The sequence below is a fragment of the Dipodomys merriami genome, unplaced genomic scaffold (assembly GCF_024711535.1).
Source record: "Dipodomys merriami isolate MVZ:Mamm:240054 unplaced genomic scaffold, mDipMer1.0.p SCAF_17, whole genome shotgun sequence".
Classification (NCBI taxonomy): domain Eukaryota; kingdom Metazoa; phylum Chordata; class Mammalia; order Rodentia; family Heteromyidae; genus Dipodomys; species Dipodomys merriami.
In genome coordinates, this window is record NW_027203048.1 from 22,162,122 (window position 1) to 22,182,877 (window position 20,756).

Consider the following 20,756-nt stretch of genomic DNA (forward strand, 5'->3'; position numbering starts at 1 on the left):
GACCTTTTCAGATAACTAGGATGGAAAATGACCATGAATGAGACAATCATATTTCCAAACTATGAATTTCAAGGTAACTGTCTACAGTTCTGAAAGTATACGTTTAAAATGGTAAAAATGAAATACAAGACCAGCAGCAAAATATGTACAAAGAACGCCACCTGCTGGATATATGAGGCAGAAGGCTGGGCTGGCCTGGAAAGACAGAATGCTTGTAAGGTTTCTAGACTAAATCATTGAAATAAATCAGTGTGTTTATTGACATCTTAAAGCCCAGTCTTGTTACTGCCACCAAGCACAGGATGGTAAAAGTGTGGACATCAAATAAAACATTTGCTTTGGCTCTCCTTTCTTCAAGTTCTTTGTAAAAGTCAACAGGACGTGCTCGGTGGCAAAATCAGATTTCCTAGTTAACCAGCACACATTTTGGGGGAACATAGTAGATTGCCAGTGGCTATCCTAACAGTATGCATGTGAGGACCACATCAGGACTTATGCATGCAGATAGCACAACAAAATTATTGGCATGAAGTTGATCCTTACTCTCCCCAGGACCCAACACTGGAAACCTATTTTTTTTTGGTCGTTAATGGGGCTTGAACTCTGGGCTGGGCGCTGTCCCTCAACTCTTCAGCTCAAGACAAGTCCTCTACCACTTGAGCCACAGAGCCACTTCCAGTTTTCTGAGTGGTTTATTCGTGATAAGAGTGTCACAGACTTTTCCTGCCCAGGCTGGCTTTGAACTGTGATTCTCAGATCTCAGCCTCCTGAGCAGCTAGGATTACAGGCCTGAGCCACTGGTGCCCAGCCAGAACATATTTCTTTTCTTTCTTTCTTTCTTTTTTTTTTTTTTTTTTTTTAAGTAGCGGTCCTGGGCCTTGAACTCTGGGCTTGGCTGCTGTCTCTAAACTTCTTTTGTTCAAAGCTAGCACTCTACCACTTGAGCTACAGCATCATTTCTGGCTTTTTCTGTGATTAACTGGAGATAAAAGTCTCACAGACTTCCCTGCCTGGGCTGGCTTTGAACTGTGATCCTCAGATCTCAACCTCATGAGTAGCTAGGATTACAGGTGTGAGCCACCAGTGCCCAGCTTTGGAACATACTTCTGTTTTGCTAAAATGGAATACAATTTAGAAATCTAACCAAATGAGTCTTTTGCCAACTAATCCAGCCCTACATATATATTCCCCCCCAAAAGAGGGAGGGGTTGTTTATTTTAAAATCCAGTCTGTGTAGTGAATTCACAGGAAACAGAGTGGCAATGGCTGGACATCAGTGGTCCTAGGGGATGGAAGAGGCTAATCCAGGCCTGCAGGTGGCCTGCACCTGCGGGCAGAGTAAACATTCAAGGGTAGCCTCACTTCCTATAGTAGCTGCAGTAAACTAGGCTGCCATGAATGACTGAATGGAAGAAAAATCCCTCAGTAGAAAGTGACAGAAGTCCAAACTTCTAGAAATGAGGAATGAAGGGGGAAAGTTTGAACATGATGGACATATTTCTTGGAGAGTTGGTGGTAGACTCCCTGTAAGCCTTCTTTCTTCAGTGTCCTTGTGAGTTAACTCTTAATTTTGCAGGAGAGTACTGGGCTTTGAGAACAAGGAGGCTTCCCCTTCCTTTTCTTCCAGAAAGGCTAGCAGCTTCAGGCCTGCTAATGTCCTTTCCTCCTGAATGCGTAGTCTTGTGTACTCCACTGTCTTCAGGAACTGAGCAGCTGGAGGAAGCTCTCTGAAGAGCTGGGAGAGGCACTGGCGTTGCTCTGACACCCTCTTCCGCAGGTGATGGAGTCTCTCAGAGCGAGGGGGATGGCGGCAGGACTTGCAGAGGACATGGAAGAGAGATCTATTGAGGTATTTCACAAAGGTCAGGGTCTCAGCCCAAAAGTTGACTTCTGCTTTTTCAAACAGGTAGTCGTCTTCTTCCTACATCAAGTGAAAATGCTTACAGTCAGCCTTTCAGGGAATGCTGACAAGCCCCAGGCACTCCAAGCAACGTCCTGCCAGATGCAAGAGGGACATTTCCTCCTCCACCTGACAGAGGGCTCACTCCAGCTTGTCAACACCTTCGCCCCACACACCACTAGCAGCCTTGAAGGTCACCTTCTATTTTTGCTCTTGTACCTTTTTTTTTTTAAACCAGAGAGGAGCCCCTCCCTCCCCTGACTTAACATGACTTTTGATAAAGATGTGTCTGTAGTTCAAAGCCAAGATATTTTGGGGGCCTGATGCTGAAAATGCAACCTTGACCAAGGCCCTAGGTGTATCCAAAATCAGAGAGGAGGGAGAAAGGGACATCTCAGCAGCAGACCAGGGACCAAAGAGTTACCAATGTGAGACACTGGCTTCAGAGCATGAGACCAAGTTTTTATAATGCTGCATATCTCCAAGGCCATTTTATCACACAGCCTTATCACACCTCCACAATTTCCGTAAACAGCTGCCTTTTGAACTCCTGGGCTACTAGGGACACCAGTAGAATTAGGCACAGATGGCTGAGAATTTCCATTCTCAGGATGCTTCTGATGCTTGTGTTGGTCCTCAGTTTCCCTATCTGTGACCACTCCCCCACCTAGAGGAGGTAAAGAGTTCCTCTCAATGACTCTTAATTCTTAGGAAATACTTTATTCTTGAACATTGCTACAGGGAGCCCCACACTAACCACTTACTGTAATTACACCCAACATCCAAGGAGCATCACTCAAAGTTCCTTCCCCAGCTGTGTGAAGGCTTTGCCATCAGAATCCTACAACAGAACCTGAGTATCTCTCTAGGACCCTCAGAAGGCCTTCTAACTGGTGCTCTGCATTCAAGCACCTAGGAAACAGCTTCCAGTGGCCCAGAAACCTCAGCATCTAGCAAACACTCAGGATGTTGTCTGGTTCCTTAAATCCCCAGGATCACCTGATGTGGGCTCTCCACACAGCTGGCGAGGTCATCATCTTCTCCCAACAGCCATCCCAGCAGGATGGGTAGTCCACACGCCAACTGGTCCCACTGCTGGAGCAGGTCACACAGGACAGCCAGAGCCAGGGCTAGAGCGATGGAGGCATCCACCTGGCAGAAGGCAAACTCTGCAAAAACAGAGAGGCGAGCAATGAGTGCACTGCTCTATGCCAGTGGGAAGTCCACAGGACTCTAGGAACATGAGGGGTCTTAACTTGGGCAGGGTGCTGGTAGGAAGGTTCCCTGGGAGGCTAGTAATTTCCTCTTAGATCCTAGAGCCACTGGTAGGATGAGTCCTAGGCCTGCTTGCCACTATCTCCTTATCCCAACTTGGAGCAGCCCCAACAACAGGACCAGGCCTTGCTTTCTAGCCCTTCTGGTATATAACTGGAAGGATCAGGAAGGCTGCCACCCAGAGTCTCCTTGGAAGTCCAGATTCATTGATTTGCCCCTTCCCCCAAAGGGAAAGTTTTCTTATAGGTAACAAGTTAAAGCTCTATCATCTCAGAGGAGGGAGTAGCATACACCTCAATGGGTGGTGAATACATGTTGCAGACCACACATTTTAAGGGCTCTGTCATACCTGCTCAGCTCAAAGGCAGCCATAGGCATGATGTGGCTGTTTTAATACAACTTATGGATAGTGAAACTTGAATTTCATGTGTCGCAAATATTCTTGTGAATTTTTCCCAACCATTTAAGAATGCGAAAGCCATTTTATAAGTCATGGGCTATCAAAAAGTAGGTGGTGGGTAGGATTTTGTTCATTTTCTGCATGCTGGGTGAGTGCTTTTCCACTGAGTTACAACCCCAGAGGGACTTCACTCACATCCTGCTGCCCTCTGTCTTGGAGTGGCTTAATTTTTCAGACCCTTGAATTCCTGGCTGTATGAAGGAGAGCCACTGAGAGAGCAAAAAGGGTGTAGAAAGGGCAAGCAGGGTGCCATGGGGAAACCATTGCTTACTTTACCATTCTTAGACAATACTAAATACAGGGATGTAGGGAAATTCAGGATGTTGACACTTCTGCCAACAACTAATCAGCCCTTCTCAATTAACCAGCAGTAGGTTTGAAACTCACTAAAATCCCCCCTCAGGCAGCAGGCCTCTGGGAATCCCTCTGGCACCAGCACCTGCCTTTTAATGACATGCTTCTGTGAAGCTCTCAGCTCTTTCCAACCTACAGCTCCAAGATCTGTCTGCAACTGTTCCTGAGTATTTGGCCCCAATCCTACTTGCTTAGCACACTAGAAGGCCCAGAGTCTGGAAGAGGAGGCTGAGTTCCCCAGGGTGTTGAACCAGTTATGTATTATAAAGACTCCATTAAAGGCCTATGATATATCAGGTACTGATCAAGTGCTTTGTCTCCATTTCTTAAAGATTTTGTGTGTGTGTGTGTGTGTGTTTGTGTGTAAAAGTTAAGTCTGTGCTACATCAAACCCAAAGCCATGATCATGCTAGGCAAAGGCTCTACTGCTGAGTTACAGTCCTCCCTCAACATCTATGGACTAGGTATTAACATCCCATTACTGATGAGGAGCCTGTGGTGTAGATAGGCCAACCCGCTTGTACAGTCATAGTGGCTGTAAGAACTCAAGAGTGAGGGTGGGGGGAGGGGGGAGGCAGGGAAGGGAAGTGAAGGGTAAACAAAGGAGGAGGCTGCAATGCTTGGTAAGAAATGTATGCATTATTCTGCCCATGTAATTGTAGCCCCTCTGTACAGTATGTTCTCAAATAAAATAAAATACAATTTAAAAAAAAAAAAAAAAAAAAAAAAAAAAAAGAACTCAAGAGTGAGCAACAAGGTTTTTAGAGTGAGATAAACAAGGCTGGGGACTGTCCAGCATCACCAATATCTCACCATCCTCAGAGAGCCAACTTTCTCACTAGTGTCCCTCAGTACAGGGAAGCAAGATTTAAACTGGGAAACAGAAAAGGAGAGAAGGAGGGGCTGGGAAGGTGGCTCAGTGGTAGAGCGCTTGCCTTGCATGCACGAGGCCTGGGGTTTGATTCTTCAGCACCACATAAGCAGAAAAAGCCAGAAGTGGCGCTGTAGCTCAAGTGGTAGAGCGCTAGCCTTGAGCTGAAGAGCTGAGGGACAGCACCCAGGCCCAGAGTTCAGGCCCCAGGACCGACAAAAAAAAAAAAAAAGAAAGGAGAGGAGGAGGGCCAAGGGGAGTAGGGGCTCTAGATGGGAACCTCTTTACTAGAAAATAATCTCTGTCTTTACCTCTACCTCAACCAAGGGGCTCTTGGTTGGTTGAGCATTGCATGGGTGGGAGTACAATTAAGTGGCCTCTTCCAAACCCCAAAGGAACTACAAAATAGGATTCTGTACAGACAAGATGCACAGAATACACCTGTGTGAAGCTCTGAACATGATACATTTTTGCCTTTGTCTCACTGGACTTACTAATTTTCCTCCTTCCTTCCTTCCTTCCTTCCTTCCTTCCTTCCTTCTTCCTTTCCTTTCTTCCTTTTTTAAAAATGTTTTTTACTGTGAAGATACTGTACAGAGGGGTTACAGTTATCTGAGCAAGGTAATGAGTATTTCCTATCGAGCATTGTCATCTCCTCCTTTGTTTTTCCCCTACTATCCCTTCCCTCCCATCTCCACAAGTATACTCCCCCCTTTTTTTGTTCTTGTTCTTTTTGGGGACCCAACTGTCTCTCTATAGCTCCGGCTGACCTAGAATTCTTCCTCTCACCTCTTATCTCCTAGTGTGAGGATGGTGGCTCTGTTCCACCACATCCGGGTCACTTGATAACCAGTAATTAATGTTATTGGCAATACGAAAGTTCTACGCCTATTGACTGTTCATTCGTTCGCCCTTAGCTGTGAGGACTGTTCTAGGAGGCAAGGGCATGGCTGCATGTTTGCAGAGTTGGTGGTGCTGCTGGGCTCGCAGCAGGGTAGTGGCTAAGAAACCGGCCCAGCAGTCCACAGAGGTGAAGGAGGTACACTTGACTTTATCACTTTTAGTTATTCCCAAAAAAGGAAATAGTCATAATAAAGAAAGCAAGGGAAAAAAGCCCCCAGCTGAGGGGCCATGTGTGGGGAAAGGCCACAGCTGAAAGTCCTTCTTATTGCAGAAGGAATAGCAGTTTGAGCTTGAGAACTTCCAGAAAGTTATACCCTCTAGCTCACCCTTTCTCCATCTTCCCCTCACCCCCCCTTGGTAGGGGAGAAGAAGAGAAGTCTTTTTAAAGCAAGACCTGAAAACCCTTCCAAAGAAAAAATGTTCACCTGCTACCAAAGAAGTAAGTGCCGGCAGCTCAGGTGACTCTCTGGGTCTATAAAGATCACACAAGAGTGATTACAATGCCACGGGAAAGGCCAGACAGCCACACGGGCACCGCCTGACAGGACAGTCTCTTTGTAGACTATTTGCCATGAGCCATGCTCAGAAAGGGGCAGGGGAGAGCTAGGATGACGGCTGGAGGAGCTGCTGTGAGGTGGCTGCAAGTGGATCCAGACAGAGTCCCAATCAACCCAACCCTGCAGGCTAAGGAAGGAAGTGGGGAGGGGCAGGCAGAAGCAGGTGGGGATTAGCTGGATTTAGGTCTCCTACTTAAGAGCCAGGTGAGGCCCCCAGATTCCCTCCTTTACTACCTGGCCCCAGCCTAAGCTCAGCCAGAGAAGCCTGAATCTTAGGAGAAGGCTGACCCAGAAGGAGACTAGAGAAGAGAGGAGTTTGTACCTAACATACAGGCTGGCCCCTCCATCAAGGAAATGAGAAAGCAAGTGACAAAGCAACACGTGTGGTTAGGCATCTGTTATGTATCCAGAGTAGCCAAAACAATCTTGAAAAACAAAACCAAAAACCAAAATTGGAGGACTCACATTTTCTGACTTCAAAACTGACCCCAAGGCCGTGGGAATCAGAGCTTTTCATGGTGCTAGAGATGAACTTCAGGCTTTACACATTCTAAGCACACACAGGTGCCACATGCCAGCCTGACAGTATGGTGCTGGCATGAGGGCAGAATCCCAATCAATGGAACACATCCCAGACACAAATTTCGCTATTTAGGGTAAATTTCTTCTTTTTTTTTTTTTTGTCAGTCATGGGGCCTGAATTCTGGGCCTGAGTGCTGTCCCTCAGCTTTTCAGCTCAAGGCTAGTGCTCTACCACTTGAGCCACAGTGCTACTTGTGGTTTTTTCTGTTTATGTGGTGCTGAGGAATCAAACCCAGGGCCTCATGCATGGGAGTCAAGCACTCTACCACTGAGCCACCTTCCCATCTCCTAAACTTGTTTTTGACAAGGGGTTCAAAACAAAGTAATTTTGGGGAAGGGACAGTCTGTTCAACCACTGATGTTGAGGTAACTGGATATACATATGCAAAGGAATAAAGCTGGGCTCCTGCCTAATGGCATATACAAAAACAACCTTAAAATATAGCAAACAGCTGGGTGCTGGTGGCTCATGCCTGTAGGTACTCAGGAGGCTGAGATCTTAGGATTGTGGTTCAAAGCTAGCCCAGGACAGGAAAGTCTGTGAGAATCTTATCTCCAATAAACTACTCAAAAAAAAAAAAAAAGCCATAAACAGAGCTATGACTCAAGTGGTAGAGCACACTAGCCATGAGCAAAAAAGCTCAGGCCCTGAGTTCAAGCCCCAGGACTGACATGTACACACATACACACAAAGAAGTGTAGCAAACAACTACATGAAAGAGCTAAGACTATAAAATTTAGAGAGGAAAACAGGAGTAATCCTGTATGGAACCTATATATTAGGCAATAGTTTCATTGACCTGACATCAAAAGCTCAAACAAGTCAGACTTCATCAAAACTAGAATCAAAGTGCTTCAAAAGGTATCTTCAAGAAAATACTGTCTGAATCTGGGTGCTGGTGGCTCACGCCTGTAATCCTAACTACTCAGCAGGCTGAGATCTGAGGATCGTGGTTCAAAGCCAGCTTGGGCAGGGAAGTCTGTGAGACTCATCTCCAATTAACCACCAGAAAAATGGAAGAGGTGCTGTGGCTCAAGTGGTAGAGTGCTCACCTTGAGCTGAAGAGCGCCCAGGCCCAGAGTTCAAGCCCAACGACAAAGCAAGCAAGCAAGCAAGCAAGCAAGCAAGCAAGCAAGCAAGCAAGCAAGCAAGCAAGCAAGCAAGCAAATATTGTCTAGCATATAAAAGGCCCTGAGTTTGTTCCTTAGTACAACAAAAAAGGAGAAGAAGAGAAGGCAGATGCTGAGGAAGAGAAGGACTGGAAAACTCCCAACAGGAGAAAACATTTGCAAACTCTGCAGCTGGCAAGAGATGTATCTGGAATATATGAAAAACTGTTAAAACTATAGTTAAAAAAAAACAGTCAAAGGATCAGACTAGACATTTTTCCAGCGAAGATATATAAATTACCAATTTGCATGGGACAAAACCATCAGAAAATGCAACCTAAACCACAGAGATGCCTTTCATACCAGTAAAGATGACTATAACAAAAAAGACAAGCCAGGCACTGGTGGCTCAGACCTGTATTTCTAGCTACAGCAGGCGGGATCTGAGAGCTGTGATTTGAAGCCAGCTGGGCAAGATAATCTGTTATCTCCAACTAACTACCAAAAACAAACAAACAAAAAACCATTAGTGGAGGTATGGCTCTAGTGGTAGAGTGCTAGCCTTTGAGCAAAAAATCTCAGGGATGGCACCCAAGCCTTGAGTTCAAGCCCCAGGAGACACAGACAGACCGAAAGACAGACAGGCAGACAGACAGACAGACAGACAGACAGACAGACAGACAGACAGACAGACAGACAGACACACACACACACACACACACACACACACACACACACACACACACACACACACACACACACACACACACACACACACACACACACACACACACACACACACACACACAAAGATGTTTCAGTAAAAGTGTGGTGAAACAAACCCTCACAGTTTGTTGGTAGGAATGTTGGATGGTGCAGCTACTTTGGAAAAATCTTGAGGTCCCACAAAGTCTAAACCATATGAGCCAACAATTCTCCTAGAGATACCTAAGAAAAATTAAAAACATATATCCCTATAAACACCTGTACATGAACCTTATAGCAGCCTTGATCATAATAGCCAAAAAGTGGAATCCACTGTATCCACTGATGACTGGAAAAATTATGGTATGTCTATATTTAGTTGTAAAAAGGAATGAAGTAGCTGTTGGTCCGGGGGAAAGATATGACCATCAGTATCAGGTACTCAGTGGAGCAGTCCCAATCGAAGAGTTATAGTAGTTGGGCAGGGAAGAGACCTGTGTTCATGTATGTGGTAGGTCTACACGGGGAGACTGACATTCAGTCACTTGGAATCATGTTGGATACAACGAATCAACATTTAGAATTGGCTAATCTGGTGCTTCCATCCTTGTGAGTGGATAACTCATTTGGACTGTAGAGGAGGGAAGCAAATGAGGCATTAGGGCTGCTGTGGTATGGACTTCCTCTTGCTACTGGGCCAGTTCTGTCAGAGCTTTCCCCCCAAGGCAGATGCCTCACTATCAGGGAATGCTCCTTGCTGACACTCCGGTAACATTTCTTTCCTAGCTCCATGAAAAGGCCTACCTCTAGGCTAGTCCCTGGTTCATGTTCCTGCTACTGAGGGAAGGAATGGTTAATTCTGAGGCAGGGAGATAGGTTGAAGTGTTTTCCATTGTACTGATTAAAATGAAAATGTCAACATGGACTTTTCCCACATTGCCTACCAACTGATGAAAATATGTGCTGTCCACATTTTCCCAAGTGTGAAAATGATTTCAGAGAGTGGCTTCCTGCAGTCTGATTCTAAAGAATCAGGTAAGGACATTGATCAAGTTTCTTTCCTGAGCAATCAAGCCAGCACAGTGATTGCTGAGTGGTAGTGGGCTGAGTTCTCCCTCTTTCTAGTCCTGGAGAACCCCATTTTAAGGCACAGGTGGGAAATTTCTCAGATCTAGAGGCTGGCCAATGTGCTGGGTAGCCCTGCCAACCAACCAACTCTGCATCCATCCAACTCTGCACAACCCACACGTGTTGACTGATCCTGCTATGTGAGACTCTATAAGACACCAGAGGAAAGCCCCATTCTTTTTTCTCAGAGTGAATAGTTTGGTGAGAGGCAAGCAGACACACACAAAGTGTGAGGAAACAGTTCAAGATGGTGCGTGACACAAACTAATTACACCATAAGTGGTGGAAATGAAAAGACAGAAATGGAAAAACCAGATGTGGAGCAGGAGGAGGGAAAGCTTCATGGAGGGAAAGCCTGGCCAGGCAGAGGGGTTAGAGACTGCATAGGTGGGACAAAGTGGGGAGCCCAGAGGTTGACTAGCAAGGAGCCGGACCTGTCTATCATGAGGAGCATTTGTGAGAGGGGCTGGTAAGGAGGCTAGACAGCTGATGAGCCAAGAGGTCCAAGGAGGCAAAGGCAGGGTATGATTGAATGGATTACTGTGCATTTTCTTTTCAGAGCCAAGTATTTTCAGGTTCAAAGGCTGCTTTCCAAACAACCTCAGCAAGGTAAGGGCATGCATTTTAGTCATGAGAAACAAGTATGAGACAAAAGCTTGGTTCATCTGCTGACTCAACCATTCAGCTCTTCCTTGGGCTCCCCGGAAGGAGCTTTTCTGGCCCCTGCCTTCCCTTGCATACTCCATCCTGAAGTCCAGCCTCCCTGTAGCCCAAGGCCTTCCGTGCTGGACTCAGACATGGCATTTCCAGGCAGTCTACCAGAAGTGTGCTTTATGAGCATATCATGTCAAATTTGATCAAGAAAGAGATTCCAGAGGACCCCTAATGGAGACAAATGGCCCAGAGGAAGGTCTTGGTCTTAAGAATGGAGGGCATTAGTTCTTCTGGCTTCTAAGACTCCAATAGGAAGTTGAGGTAGGGAATTGAGGGTGTTTGTGGTATTAGTTTTTGTTCCTTATCGAAATATTTAAAACATTTCATCAAAGAAGAACCAAGTGTACTGGCTGGAGCTCTCAAGGGCAGCCTCAGTCCCAGGATGCACTGGGCTAAGTGCCAGAGGCATGTATTATACTGAAAACTACTGTACTCACTGTCCCAGGTCTGTGTCCCTGACATTAGCCAGCCTTTCCCCCTCTCCCCAATCTGGCCTTGGTAGTAATTCTGGAGGGAAATTCGGACTTCATCTTCTCTGAGGGAACTACTCTTCTTCCTTCTTCTTTTTGTTATTAAGTTTTGGGACCCATTGTGTAAAAGAAGGAACACCACCTGAGGCAGAACCCAACCAAACAGATTCAACTCAGGACCCCAAGGTACCCATTAGGTGCATGCGAACAGAGGTGCCGTGGGATTGTTTGGTCTTCACAAGTTTGGTATAGCTTACATGGTTATTTCAAAATTAGGAAAAAATATACATGTATAGTATCTTTGTGTGTGAGTGCCAGTCCTGGGGCTTAAACTCAGGGCCTGGACACTGTCCCTTAGCTTTTTTGCTCAAGGCTGGTGTTTTACCACTTGAGCCACAGTTCCAGTTCTAGCTGTTTGGTGGTTAATTGGAGATAAAAGTCTTGCAGACTTGCCTCAGCCTCATTACTGTTTCTCCTCTAGAGATGATGTTGCTCTTCATGGGATGTGTCAATGTCTGGGGCCAGTTTTGCTTGATGCAATGAGGAGGAAGTGGTGCCTATTGGCATGCAGCAGGTAGAAGCCAGTGATGCTGCTAAACAGCTTACAATGCACATGGCAGTAGTACTCCATGGCAGTAGTCCCTAGAAGCAAGAACTCCTGCCTTGGCCCCACCCATGAACTTATCCAACCCTCAAGGGTCCCATCTCTGAGTCACTCCAAGTGACTAGTCAGTAGATGGATGGATGAAACTCTTCAGGTCTCCATGTGGGACAGATTTGGAAAGACTTATCTCTCTATCTCCCTTTTCCAGGGAAGTATCCCCAGAGTTCACTCCTTCCTTCCCCACCACCCTCTGAGCTGAAAGGGGCAACAGGTAAAAAGCAGCCACTAGCTACGAGTCTGCCAAGTGCTGGAAATGTGTTTCCAGGTCCGAAGCGAGGAGATCAAAATATCATCATTCAAAGTTTTAAAAGAATTTGCAAATATTAACATTATGCCTTTTTTTCCCTTTCTAGCTACTTTCAAATGGAACACATGGCCTAGGCCCCCAAAGTTCTAGCAGGCCTAGCTCCCAAATAGTGCCAGCCCACAGTAGTGGTTGTGTGCTCTGACATCCATGGCTGCCTGATATAAATGTGTTTACTGGTGACCTACTATGAAACCAGACATGCTCTAGCAAATCCTTTGTTTTCATTTAAAATAAATTTGAAAAAAAAGTCTGTTTTTCAAGTTAAAGTAACTATAATTTAAAAAATATGGGCCCACCTTGAATCACTGGGTAAGTACATTTTTTTCTATAACTGATTTGAAAAATGGACAGAGCCCATATGAATGAAAACAAATATGTACTTCATAAGACTTAAATGTGTAGGGCCATATTTCACCGAAAAGGGATTCATAAATTCAATTATGGCTACTTAATAGTACACTTGGCTAAAAGCTTATACAAATACTTGCATTTTTTTTCATGTCCACCCACACTAATGAGCAAGGAATGTACTCAAGCAAACATCACCCTCAAGGAACAATGCCTGTGAACAGCCCCAGTTCTCTGCGGGCCTTCTTGCCTGAGAAGCAGGAAGGGTAGCCACCAGCCTCCAAGCCCTTCAGGGGACTTGCTCTGGATGTGGTTTTAGGTGTCATCTGCTGCTTGTTTCTTGTGGCGAGCCTGAGTTCAGCAGGGAAGGCTGGGCTGTGTGGGCTTCATCTATGACGTTCCATTGCAGGATAACCCAGGCCCGCCATGGAGCCCCAGCATGTGGAAGAACCAGACCACGTCTGACCATTCTGGCCTGCACTTGGTGTCTATGTCTAGGGGATCCCTTTGGCTTGGACTGGGTCAGGACCTTCCTGTGCACAGTGTACAATCCTCTCTGCAGTAGCCCACCCTCTTCCCCCATTTGGCCCTGGTGACTTCCCTCTGCTGAGCTTCCTGAAGGGTTTCATACCTGCAGCTCTGGAGGAAGGAAGTATCGTGGGCTTTCTTCTCTGCACAGGCCACAAAGCCATCCTCCTGGGAATAGAAATGGATCTCTACCCCATGAGCCTTCGGGAAGCCTAAGGCTGTAGACTGAGATGCTCTCCTAGGGTGCCAGAGTGACTTGAGATCACCCTTCCATCATCCTTTTCTTCCTCAGCTCAGGCAGAGTTCAGTGGCTCAGACATATTTTACTTAGCTGGTGAGAAATCTTCAAATATCTATTTTTTTCTTTCCTTGAAGTCCCTTCAGTTTCCCTTAACTTATTTCTTAATGGGAACTATTTCTCTGATAAGAAATGTCTCCACTGTCTGGGCTCTTAAGATGGATTGGCTCAATGAATTCCTTGTGAAGCTTCTCTGGCCTTTGGAGTTACCCACCTGGTCTCTGAGTCCTATCTACCACTAACCCTTGAACTTATTCAGAGTTCAAGGCAAGGGAGGAAGAAACCAAATGACTGCTTCATTCCAACAAAGCTGTCATAAGCACAAGACACTGTGTCAGCAGCCCAGTCTAGGCCAGGAATACACAGCACAGGGGGGCTGCGAGGCTCCCCCAACATACCCGTGTGCGGTCTTGAGGCATAACTAGAAACTAGAAAATTTAAATCAGAAAAAATGAGGTTCAGAAAATCTCTCCTGAGGACTTTAACCATCTCCAAACCTTACTTACAAAATCCAGAAAGTTGCTGGGGGTATCCCACCCCAACACTACCCCTAGCTCCAAATAGAATAAGCACAGTACGCAGTAATATAAGAGCCAATCAAGGTACAGCCACATGTCATTTAACAAAACACCTCTTTAGGTGGTTTTGCTATTGTGTGAACATCATATAGCATATTTACAGAAATGAAGATGGTGGAGCTGGGAAGGTGGCTCAGTGGTAGAGTGCTTGCCTTGCATGCACGAGGCCCTGGGCTCGATTCCTCTGCACCACATAAGCAGAAAAAGCCAGAAGTGGCACTGTGGCTCAAGTGGTAGAGCATTAGCCTTGACCTGAAGAGCTGAGGGACAGCGCCCAGGCCCAGAGTTCAGGCCCCGACAAAAAAAAAAAAAAAAGAAAAAAGAAATGAAGATGGTGGTAATGCCATTGACTGAAACTTTGCTATGCATTTTAACCTCACAAAGTGATCTTAAGATTTATAAACATCTTCAGAATATTAAGTATCTGTGAATTCATGCTGGAAACCCCTTCTTCCCCCTCTCCTGGTACTAGGGAAGGAATCTAGAACTCTGTGTATGCTAGAGTAAGTACTCTACCACTGAGCTACATACACTTCCAGCCTCAGGAATTTCCTGACTGGAAACTGAGATTACTCCCAGGCCTCTCAAGGCCCTTCCTATCTATCTGTCCTCTGTGACTCACACTCTCCAGTAGCTGACCTGGAGTTACTGTCTACCTCCCACAGACCTGGAAACCCACCCAATGACATGGATGTGGTAGCTGGAAGTTGGGGGCTGAGACTGAAACAGTTGGGGTGAGGGAAGAGATGGGTGAGGTCTACAAAAACCTCTCAAGAACAAGCCACAGGCCCAGTGCTTATGGCTCAGGCCTGTAATCCTAGAGATCTGAGGATTTTAGTTCAAAGCTGGCCTGGTTCAAAACTAGGCAGGAAGGAAAAATCTATGAGGCTCTGATCTCCACTTAACCACTAAAAACCCAGAAGTTAAGCTGTGGCTCAAGAGGCAAGAATGTTAGTCTTGAGCAAAAAAACCTAAGGGACAGAGCCCAGGCCCTGAGTTCAAGCCTTAGTAACAGCACAATGAAACAATAACAAACCCAGAGGATGGAGGATGAAGATCTGGGTTTTCAGTCAACTCAACAGGAGGAAAAATGTTGCTGGATGGAGTTAAAGTTAGTAGCTTTGAAGAACATGCACCTATGCAGCACAAAAGCTCTCTTCCTCAAGGGCTGCACTGGGGGGTGGGGGTGGGGATGGTAGGACCAGAAAAGAAAGAAGTCAAAGCAGAATTTTGACTTTACCATGAAAGCTACTAGCATGAAGCTGCACTGATAATGGCAATAACACATGGTAAAATTCACAATAACCAAATTGGTTATTTGGCTACTACACTGAAAAAAGCAAATAGTAGCAACACCTAGGAAATCCGAGACTTAGAAATAAAACCAATGCAGTCTGAAATGGTACAGTAAAACTTTTATGGACTTACTGACCTGATGTAGTTCCACTGGAAATTAATTGAAACTACTTGAAAAGTAATCAGCATTGTGTAACTGAGATTAAAAATTTTCATTTTCACAGTCATAATATACTGTGGGTCAATGGTGAGGTCAAACACTGTGACTCTATCTTAAAATATCTATAGGCCTAAAGAAGAGAAGGAAGTCTGTGTCTCTCTCCTCATACCCACAGGGGGCCTGCCCTGCCCACTGCCCTCCTGTCCCTAGCCCTGCTCTCAGGGCTACGAGGCTCCAGGACTCAGGTTTCTTGGCAGAATCCTCACCATTTTTCCTTTAACAACAACAGTGGGCTTACCACCAGTCTCTTCTGGCCTTGTCTTCTCCCACCCAAGCCATCCCCTTCTCTGCAGTGAGGGTGGGGCATGATGTGCTGCTGGTTAAAAGTCTTGTACAAAGCCCCCAATACCCCACAGCTCCTTAGCATGAAAGGTTCATTCTGTCTTGTTCCATGGCCCTTTCTCATCAAAGAAGTAAGTTGACAGCTCTCTGGTATTACTCTCCCATCACTAGTGGACTAAAGTACCAGCTATGGGTGTATGGGGCCCACTCCTTCCTTCATTCTGGCCCATTGAACCCCTATCCTCTGAAGCTATTCCCCTGCTTTAGTCAATTTTTTTCTAGGGCCCTGGACCTGCTCAGTATCGTACTTTTCCCTCCCACCATCCAGACTGTTTTTCTTCTGATTACCAACATCTCTTTCATGACCTTACTAATTTCCAGAGTGACTCCCACACCTCAATCTTAGTCTTTCTGTTTCTTTCTGGATTTAGCAGGATGAGAACAATGTGTTAGCTCTCTGTGGCGGGGAAGAGAGGTAGGGATCAGTGGTACATGCCTGCTGTCCCCTTTCAACGATATTATTCTCAACCATCGCTTATCTGTCGATAAGTGGAGAAACAAAATATGGTATGTCTATACAGTGGAATATTACTTAGACATAAAGAGAAGATGTTGTAATACCAGCTCCCCAAGAAGCAGAGATAAGAAGTTAAGGTCTGAGGCTAGTCTAGGAAAAAGTACCGAGAACCTATCTCTAAAAGAAGCCAGTATGGGCTGGGAAGGTGGCTCAGTGGTAAAGCGCTTGCCTTGCATGCTTGAGGCCCTGGGTTTGATTCCTCAACACCCATAAGCAAAAAAAAAAAAAAAAAAAAAAAAAAAAAGCCAGAAGTGGCACTGTAGCTGAAGTGGTAGAGTGCTAGCCTTGAGCTGAAGAGCTGAGGAACAGCGCCCAGGCCTAGAGTTCAGGCCCATGACTGGACCCAAAACAAAACAAAACAAAACAAAACAAAAACAAAAACAAAAAATAAGCCAGTATATTGATGAATGCTTGCAATCTAAGGTTCTCAGGTAGAGGTATAAGTATCTTGGTTCAGGTCTACCTTGGCAAAAGCAAAAGAATCATTACAAAAAAAAAAAAAAGGTAAAAAAAAACCAAAAAACAAAAACCAAGGTGTGACTCAAGTGGTAGAGCATTTGCCTGGCAAGAATGAGGGCCAAGTTAATCCTCAGTACAGAAAGAAATGAATAAACAAATAAATAAGCCATGTTGTTTCGCCCTACAACAGACAAACCTTACAAATACCATGCCTAATGAAAAAACCTAAGCACAGGGCCATATGGATCATTTATATGAAATATCTACAGAAGAAAATTCATGGAGCAAGAAAGCAGACTGGAGATGCTCAGAGGCTGGGGGTGGGGGTGGGGTAGAGATAAGAAATCACTGCTTAAAGGGTACAGAGCTTTTTTGGGAGATGTGAAAAGTTTCTGGACAGTGGTAAAGATGGTACTATATTGTGAAAAGGGTGAGGGCTGGGGATCTAGCTCTGTACGTGAGCGTGTGCCCAGCATATATGTGGCCCTAGGTTCAACCCTAGGAACACCACCAACAAAACCATGCATTGGGGCTGGGCCTCCTCTCTGGGTACCAGGGCCTGGGCTTATACCAGCACAAGGACTAGAGTGGTTTCATGCCTACCAGGGTGGTCTGCACTGGGACCACGGGAACTGTTGCTTCCCTGCACCTCATCACTCGCAGCAATAACACAAGACATTTCACATCTGCAGTCACCTGTGTGCTGACTCGGATGTACGTGTATCCCAGGAAACAGTCGTATGGAGAGAGCAGAGATTGGATTGCAAAGTTGCAAAGGGGAATCTCCCCGAACTGCACAGACCTGCTCTTCCACAGGCCCACTCGTCTGGTTTCCATTTCACTGCCTGAGTCTGTTTTATAGTTGTACTTTTTCAGGAAAGCTTTTAAGGGAGATGATTCCCTGACATCATGTGAAAAAAATGTGGGAATACAATTACGTTACAGAGCAGTGCTCTTGGAAGAGCAGGCAGCCCTGAAGCTGGCTGGTGTCCTGTTTCCTCTCCTTGAAAGCCATTTGATGCTCTGGGCTCTCTAAAAGAGCAGTCTGATCACAGCTCTCCAGGTCCCTCTCTGTCAGCTGCTAAGTAGCGCTGATCTGGGAAATACTGCAGAACAGAGGCAGAGCTGCTCCCCCGAGAGGGTGACGGGTGAGGCCTTTGTGCAGCTGCAGCCAGTTGGGACTGCTCAGCAAGTTTGAAGTCCTGAGGGACCTGGTCCATCCCATCTCCAGGTGTGGGAACAGCTTCCTCAGGAATCTATTCAAACCCTCCTCTAACCTCTGGTCTTTTTTCAGATTTGTCCCCAGGTCCTTAACAACTGTTCCAAGGGGGTTGGAGGTATGGCTAAGTAGTAGAAGGTTTGTTTTGTACGTGCAAGGCCCTGGGTTCAACGGGGTTGGGAGGGGAGGCTATTATGAAAAATATTTCCTGTCAAAATCTGTTCTGTTGTGAGCACATTCTTCCTATTTCCCATCTTTCCACACTACTGACTCCTTTAACAGAAGCTGCCATGCTCCTCACTTCTCGTGCTGCTTCTTTTCCTTGGTCTCTGACTTAGACCAGCACACACTCCTCCAGCTGAATCCAGACACCCTCCCCTCCCTCAGCACACTGTCTTCTTTTGAAGTCCATCCTGAGCACCTCCCATTCTTATTAACCTGAGCTGCAAGATCTGGCCTTTCTCCCTAACTGTCATTAAGCACTCATAAAGATGTCCCTGCATGCAGTTTCAACATCCTTCAACCTCCCTCACTCCAATACCTCCACTTCCAATCTCACCAACACCTGATAACCACCATGGCATCTGAAAACTTGTCATTTCTTTGATTGCTTCAACTCAAGATCTCAGATGCTAAATTTTATCATCACTTTGAAGTAAACATTCGCAGCACCACTGCTCATGTCTGCTGAATACTTGGGTGCAAAACCTGTCATAAGTGCTTCACCTGTATTACTTCTAAGGACCTTTTATGAGCCTCATTTCATAAGGACTACAGATGGGAATCAAGTACCACAGGTAGGTTCTGTGGTTTAGATTACTGCTGAGTATAGATACTCCACAAGCTCTCATACCATGTGGCTTTGCTAGTGTCCCTGACACAACTGTTGAGCCGCCTTCCTCTTCCACTGAACCATCCTTCACCCTAATCCCAACTACATTCCTAGCCCCACTCCCTTTCCACTTGCCTCTCTGCAGAGGCATACCCAGGGTAGCCTTGACCTGGGATACTCTCCTAGTTAGTCCCACTGAGCTCCATCACTACATCTTCCCATCCCAGTCTACTCTGCTTTGAGCCCCCAATTTCAGCTGAACAGTGGCAGTATGCTGATATCTGCTAGAAGATCAACTGCCCCCTGGCAATAATTTCATTCATTTTTTTGGTGACTCCTCACTGAACCTCAATAACAACTGCTTTGACCAGTTCTTTGTCCCAATACTCTTTCCCCTAATCACTCACTCCTACAGGTCATCTTATCTTCTTCAGAGAATGTCCAGGTGAAGCTCAAACTTCCTCCTCCCTGACTGCCATGCGACTTCAAAGATTCTTTTGAAACATTAGCTTGAAGGCTGTGGAGGCTCCAGGATGTGTGGTTTTAGGGAAGAGGAGAAATGGCAATCCCCGTGGGAGAGGAGGCCATTGGAGGGAGGAACCAGGAGAAAAGGGACTCCTGGCTGGACAAAGGCCATGGAGGAGGCCTAAGGTACTATATGAGGGCAGGTGGAGAAAAGAAGCACCTTTTCTGTGACATGGGGAGGATAAAAAGACAGGTGATGTGCCAGTAGCCCACACTTGGGGCCTTTTATTTGCCTACTTCCTACTTTTGTTTTGTTCCCCCCCCCCCATATAATGTGTTTATCAACCCCCTACTATGTACCAAGCACATGGCACCAATTAAACTGCAGTTGAATTAAAATATTAACACATAGTGCTGATCATGTTACTTATTGGTTCGAAAATCTTTAGAGGTTATCTAATGCAAATGACATCCAGATTCTCTGGCCTGGCACTACAGGTTTTAGTGGATATCTGCTGTCTTTGTTGTCAGCTTCCACTCACCCACTGTAGACAATTGTGCCCCAACTTCCCCCTGGAGAAGCATCCTCTCCCCATCTTTTTGGTCAGTTGTAGGGCTTGAACTCTGGGCCTGGGCTGCCCCTGAGCTGTTCAGCTCAAGGTAAGCACTCTACCACTTGAGCCACAGTGCCACTTCCAGTTTTCCGGTGGTTAATTTGAGATAAGAGTCTCATGGACTTTTGCTGCCCAAGTTGGCTTTGAACTGTGATCCTCAGATCTCAGCCTCCTGAGTAACTAGGATCATAGGTGTGAGCCACCAGCGCCCAGCCCTCTCCATCTTTTTAGTCTATATGTTTTGGACTTCCCTTCACTCTGGGCAGGGGTACCTGCCACAAGTCTAAGATAATGAAGGCATTTGCCTATAAGATTAGTTCAAAGGACGGTCCCAGAACCCAGCTGAGTCAAGAAAATGCAATGGGACTTTCCTGACACAGGACTTCAATAATAGAGGTGTATAGGCTAGAGTTACTGCAGCTATCTTGAACCCTACAGGAAGTTCAAGCTCTTCTGAAAATAACCCACCTAGGAGCAGAGATGAAAAATAGTAAGAAGTGGTGCTGTGGTTCAAGTAGTATAGGGAGCACTCATCTTGAGCTGAAGAGCTCAGGGACAGAACCCAGGCCCAGAGTTCAAGCCCCACAACTGACCAAAAAATAAAAAAGAGTTAAAATTTTGGGGCTGGGAATGTGGCTTAGTGGTAGAATGCTAGTCTGGCATGCATGAATCCCTGGGTTGATTCCTCAGTACCACATAAGCAGAAAAAGCCAGAAGCGACACTGTGGCTCAAGTGGTAGAGTGCTAGCCTTGGGCAAAAGCAGTCCAGGGACAGTGCCTAAGCCTTGAGTTCAAGTCCTGTCTGGCAAAAAATAAAAAGAAAGAAAAAGAAATAGTAAGAAATCAGGTCCTTGTGACACTGTCTAATCCTTGAATTATACCATGTCAGAAGTTGGCCTGAGCCCTGGAATTAAGTTACATGACCTGCTATGTCCCTCTATGCTGAAGTGGGTTTGTTTGGACTTCTGCAAGTGAAAGAATCCTGGTTGATCCAAAGGGCTTTTTCCTTTCTCTGTCTTTCTTCTTTTTGTTGCAAGGCT

At 45.8% G+C, this 20,756-nt stretch overlaps 1 protein-coding gene across 4 annotated transcripts in view; it reads right to left on the bottom strand.

Moving 5' to 3' along the window:
- Positions 1-236: 236 nt before the first annotated feature.
- Positions 237-20,756, bottom strand: part of Thada (THADA armadillo repeat containing) — a 351,130-nt gene continuing 330,610 nt past the window's right edge. For all 4 annotated transcript variants that reach the window (XM_070025487.1, XM_070025484.1, XM_070025486.1 and 1 more), the window contains 2 exons: positions 2,900-3,069; positions 237-1,921 (listed from right to left, as the gene is read on the bottom strand). In XM_070025487.1, the coding sequence (XP_069881588.1) occupies positions 1,565-1,921; positions 2,900-3,069 (527 nt within the window). In that variant the 3' untranslated portion in view covers positions 237-1,564. The remainder of the gene's footprint in view (positions 1,922-2,899; positions 3,070-20,756) is intronic.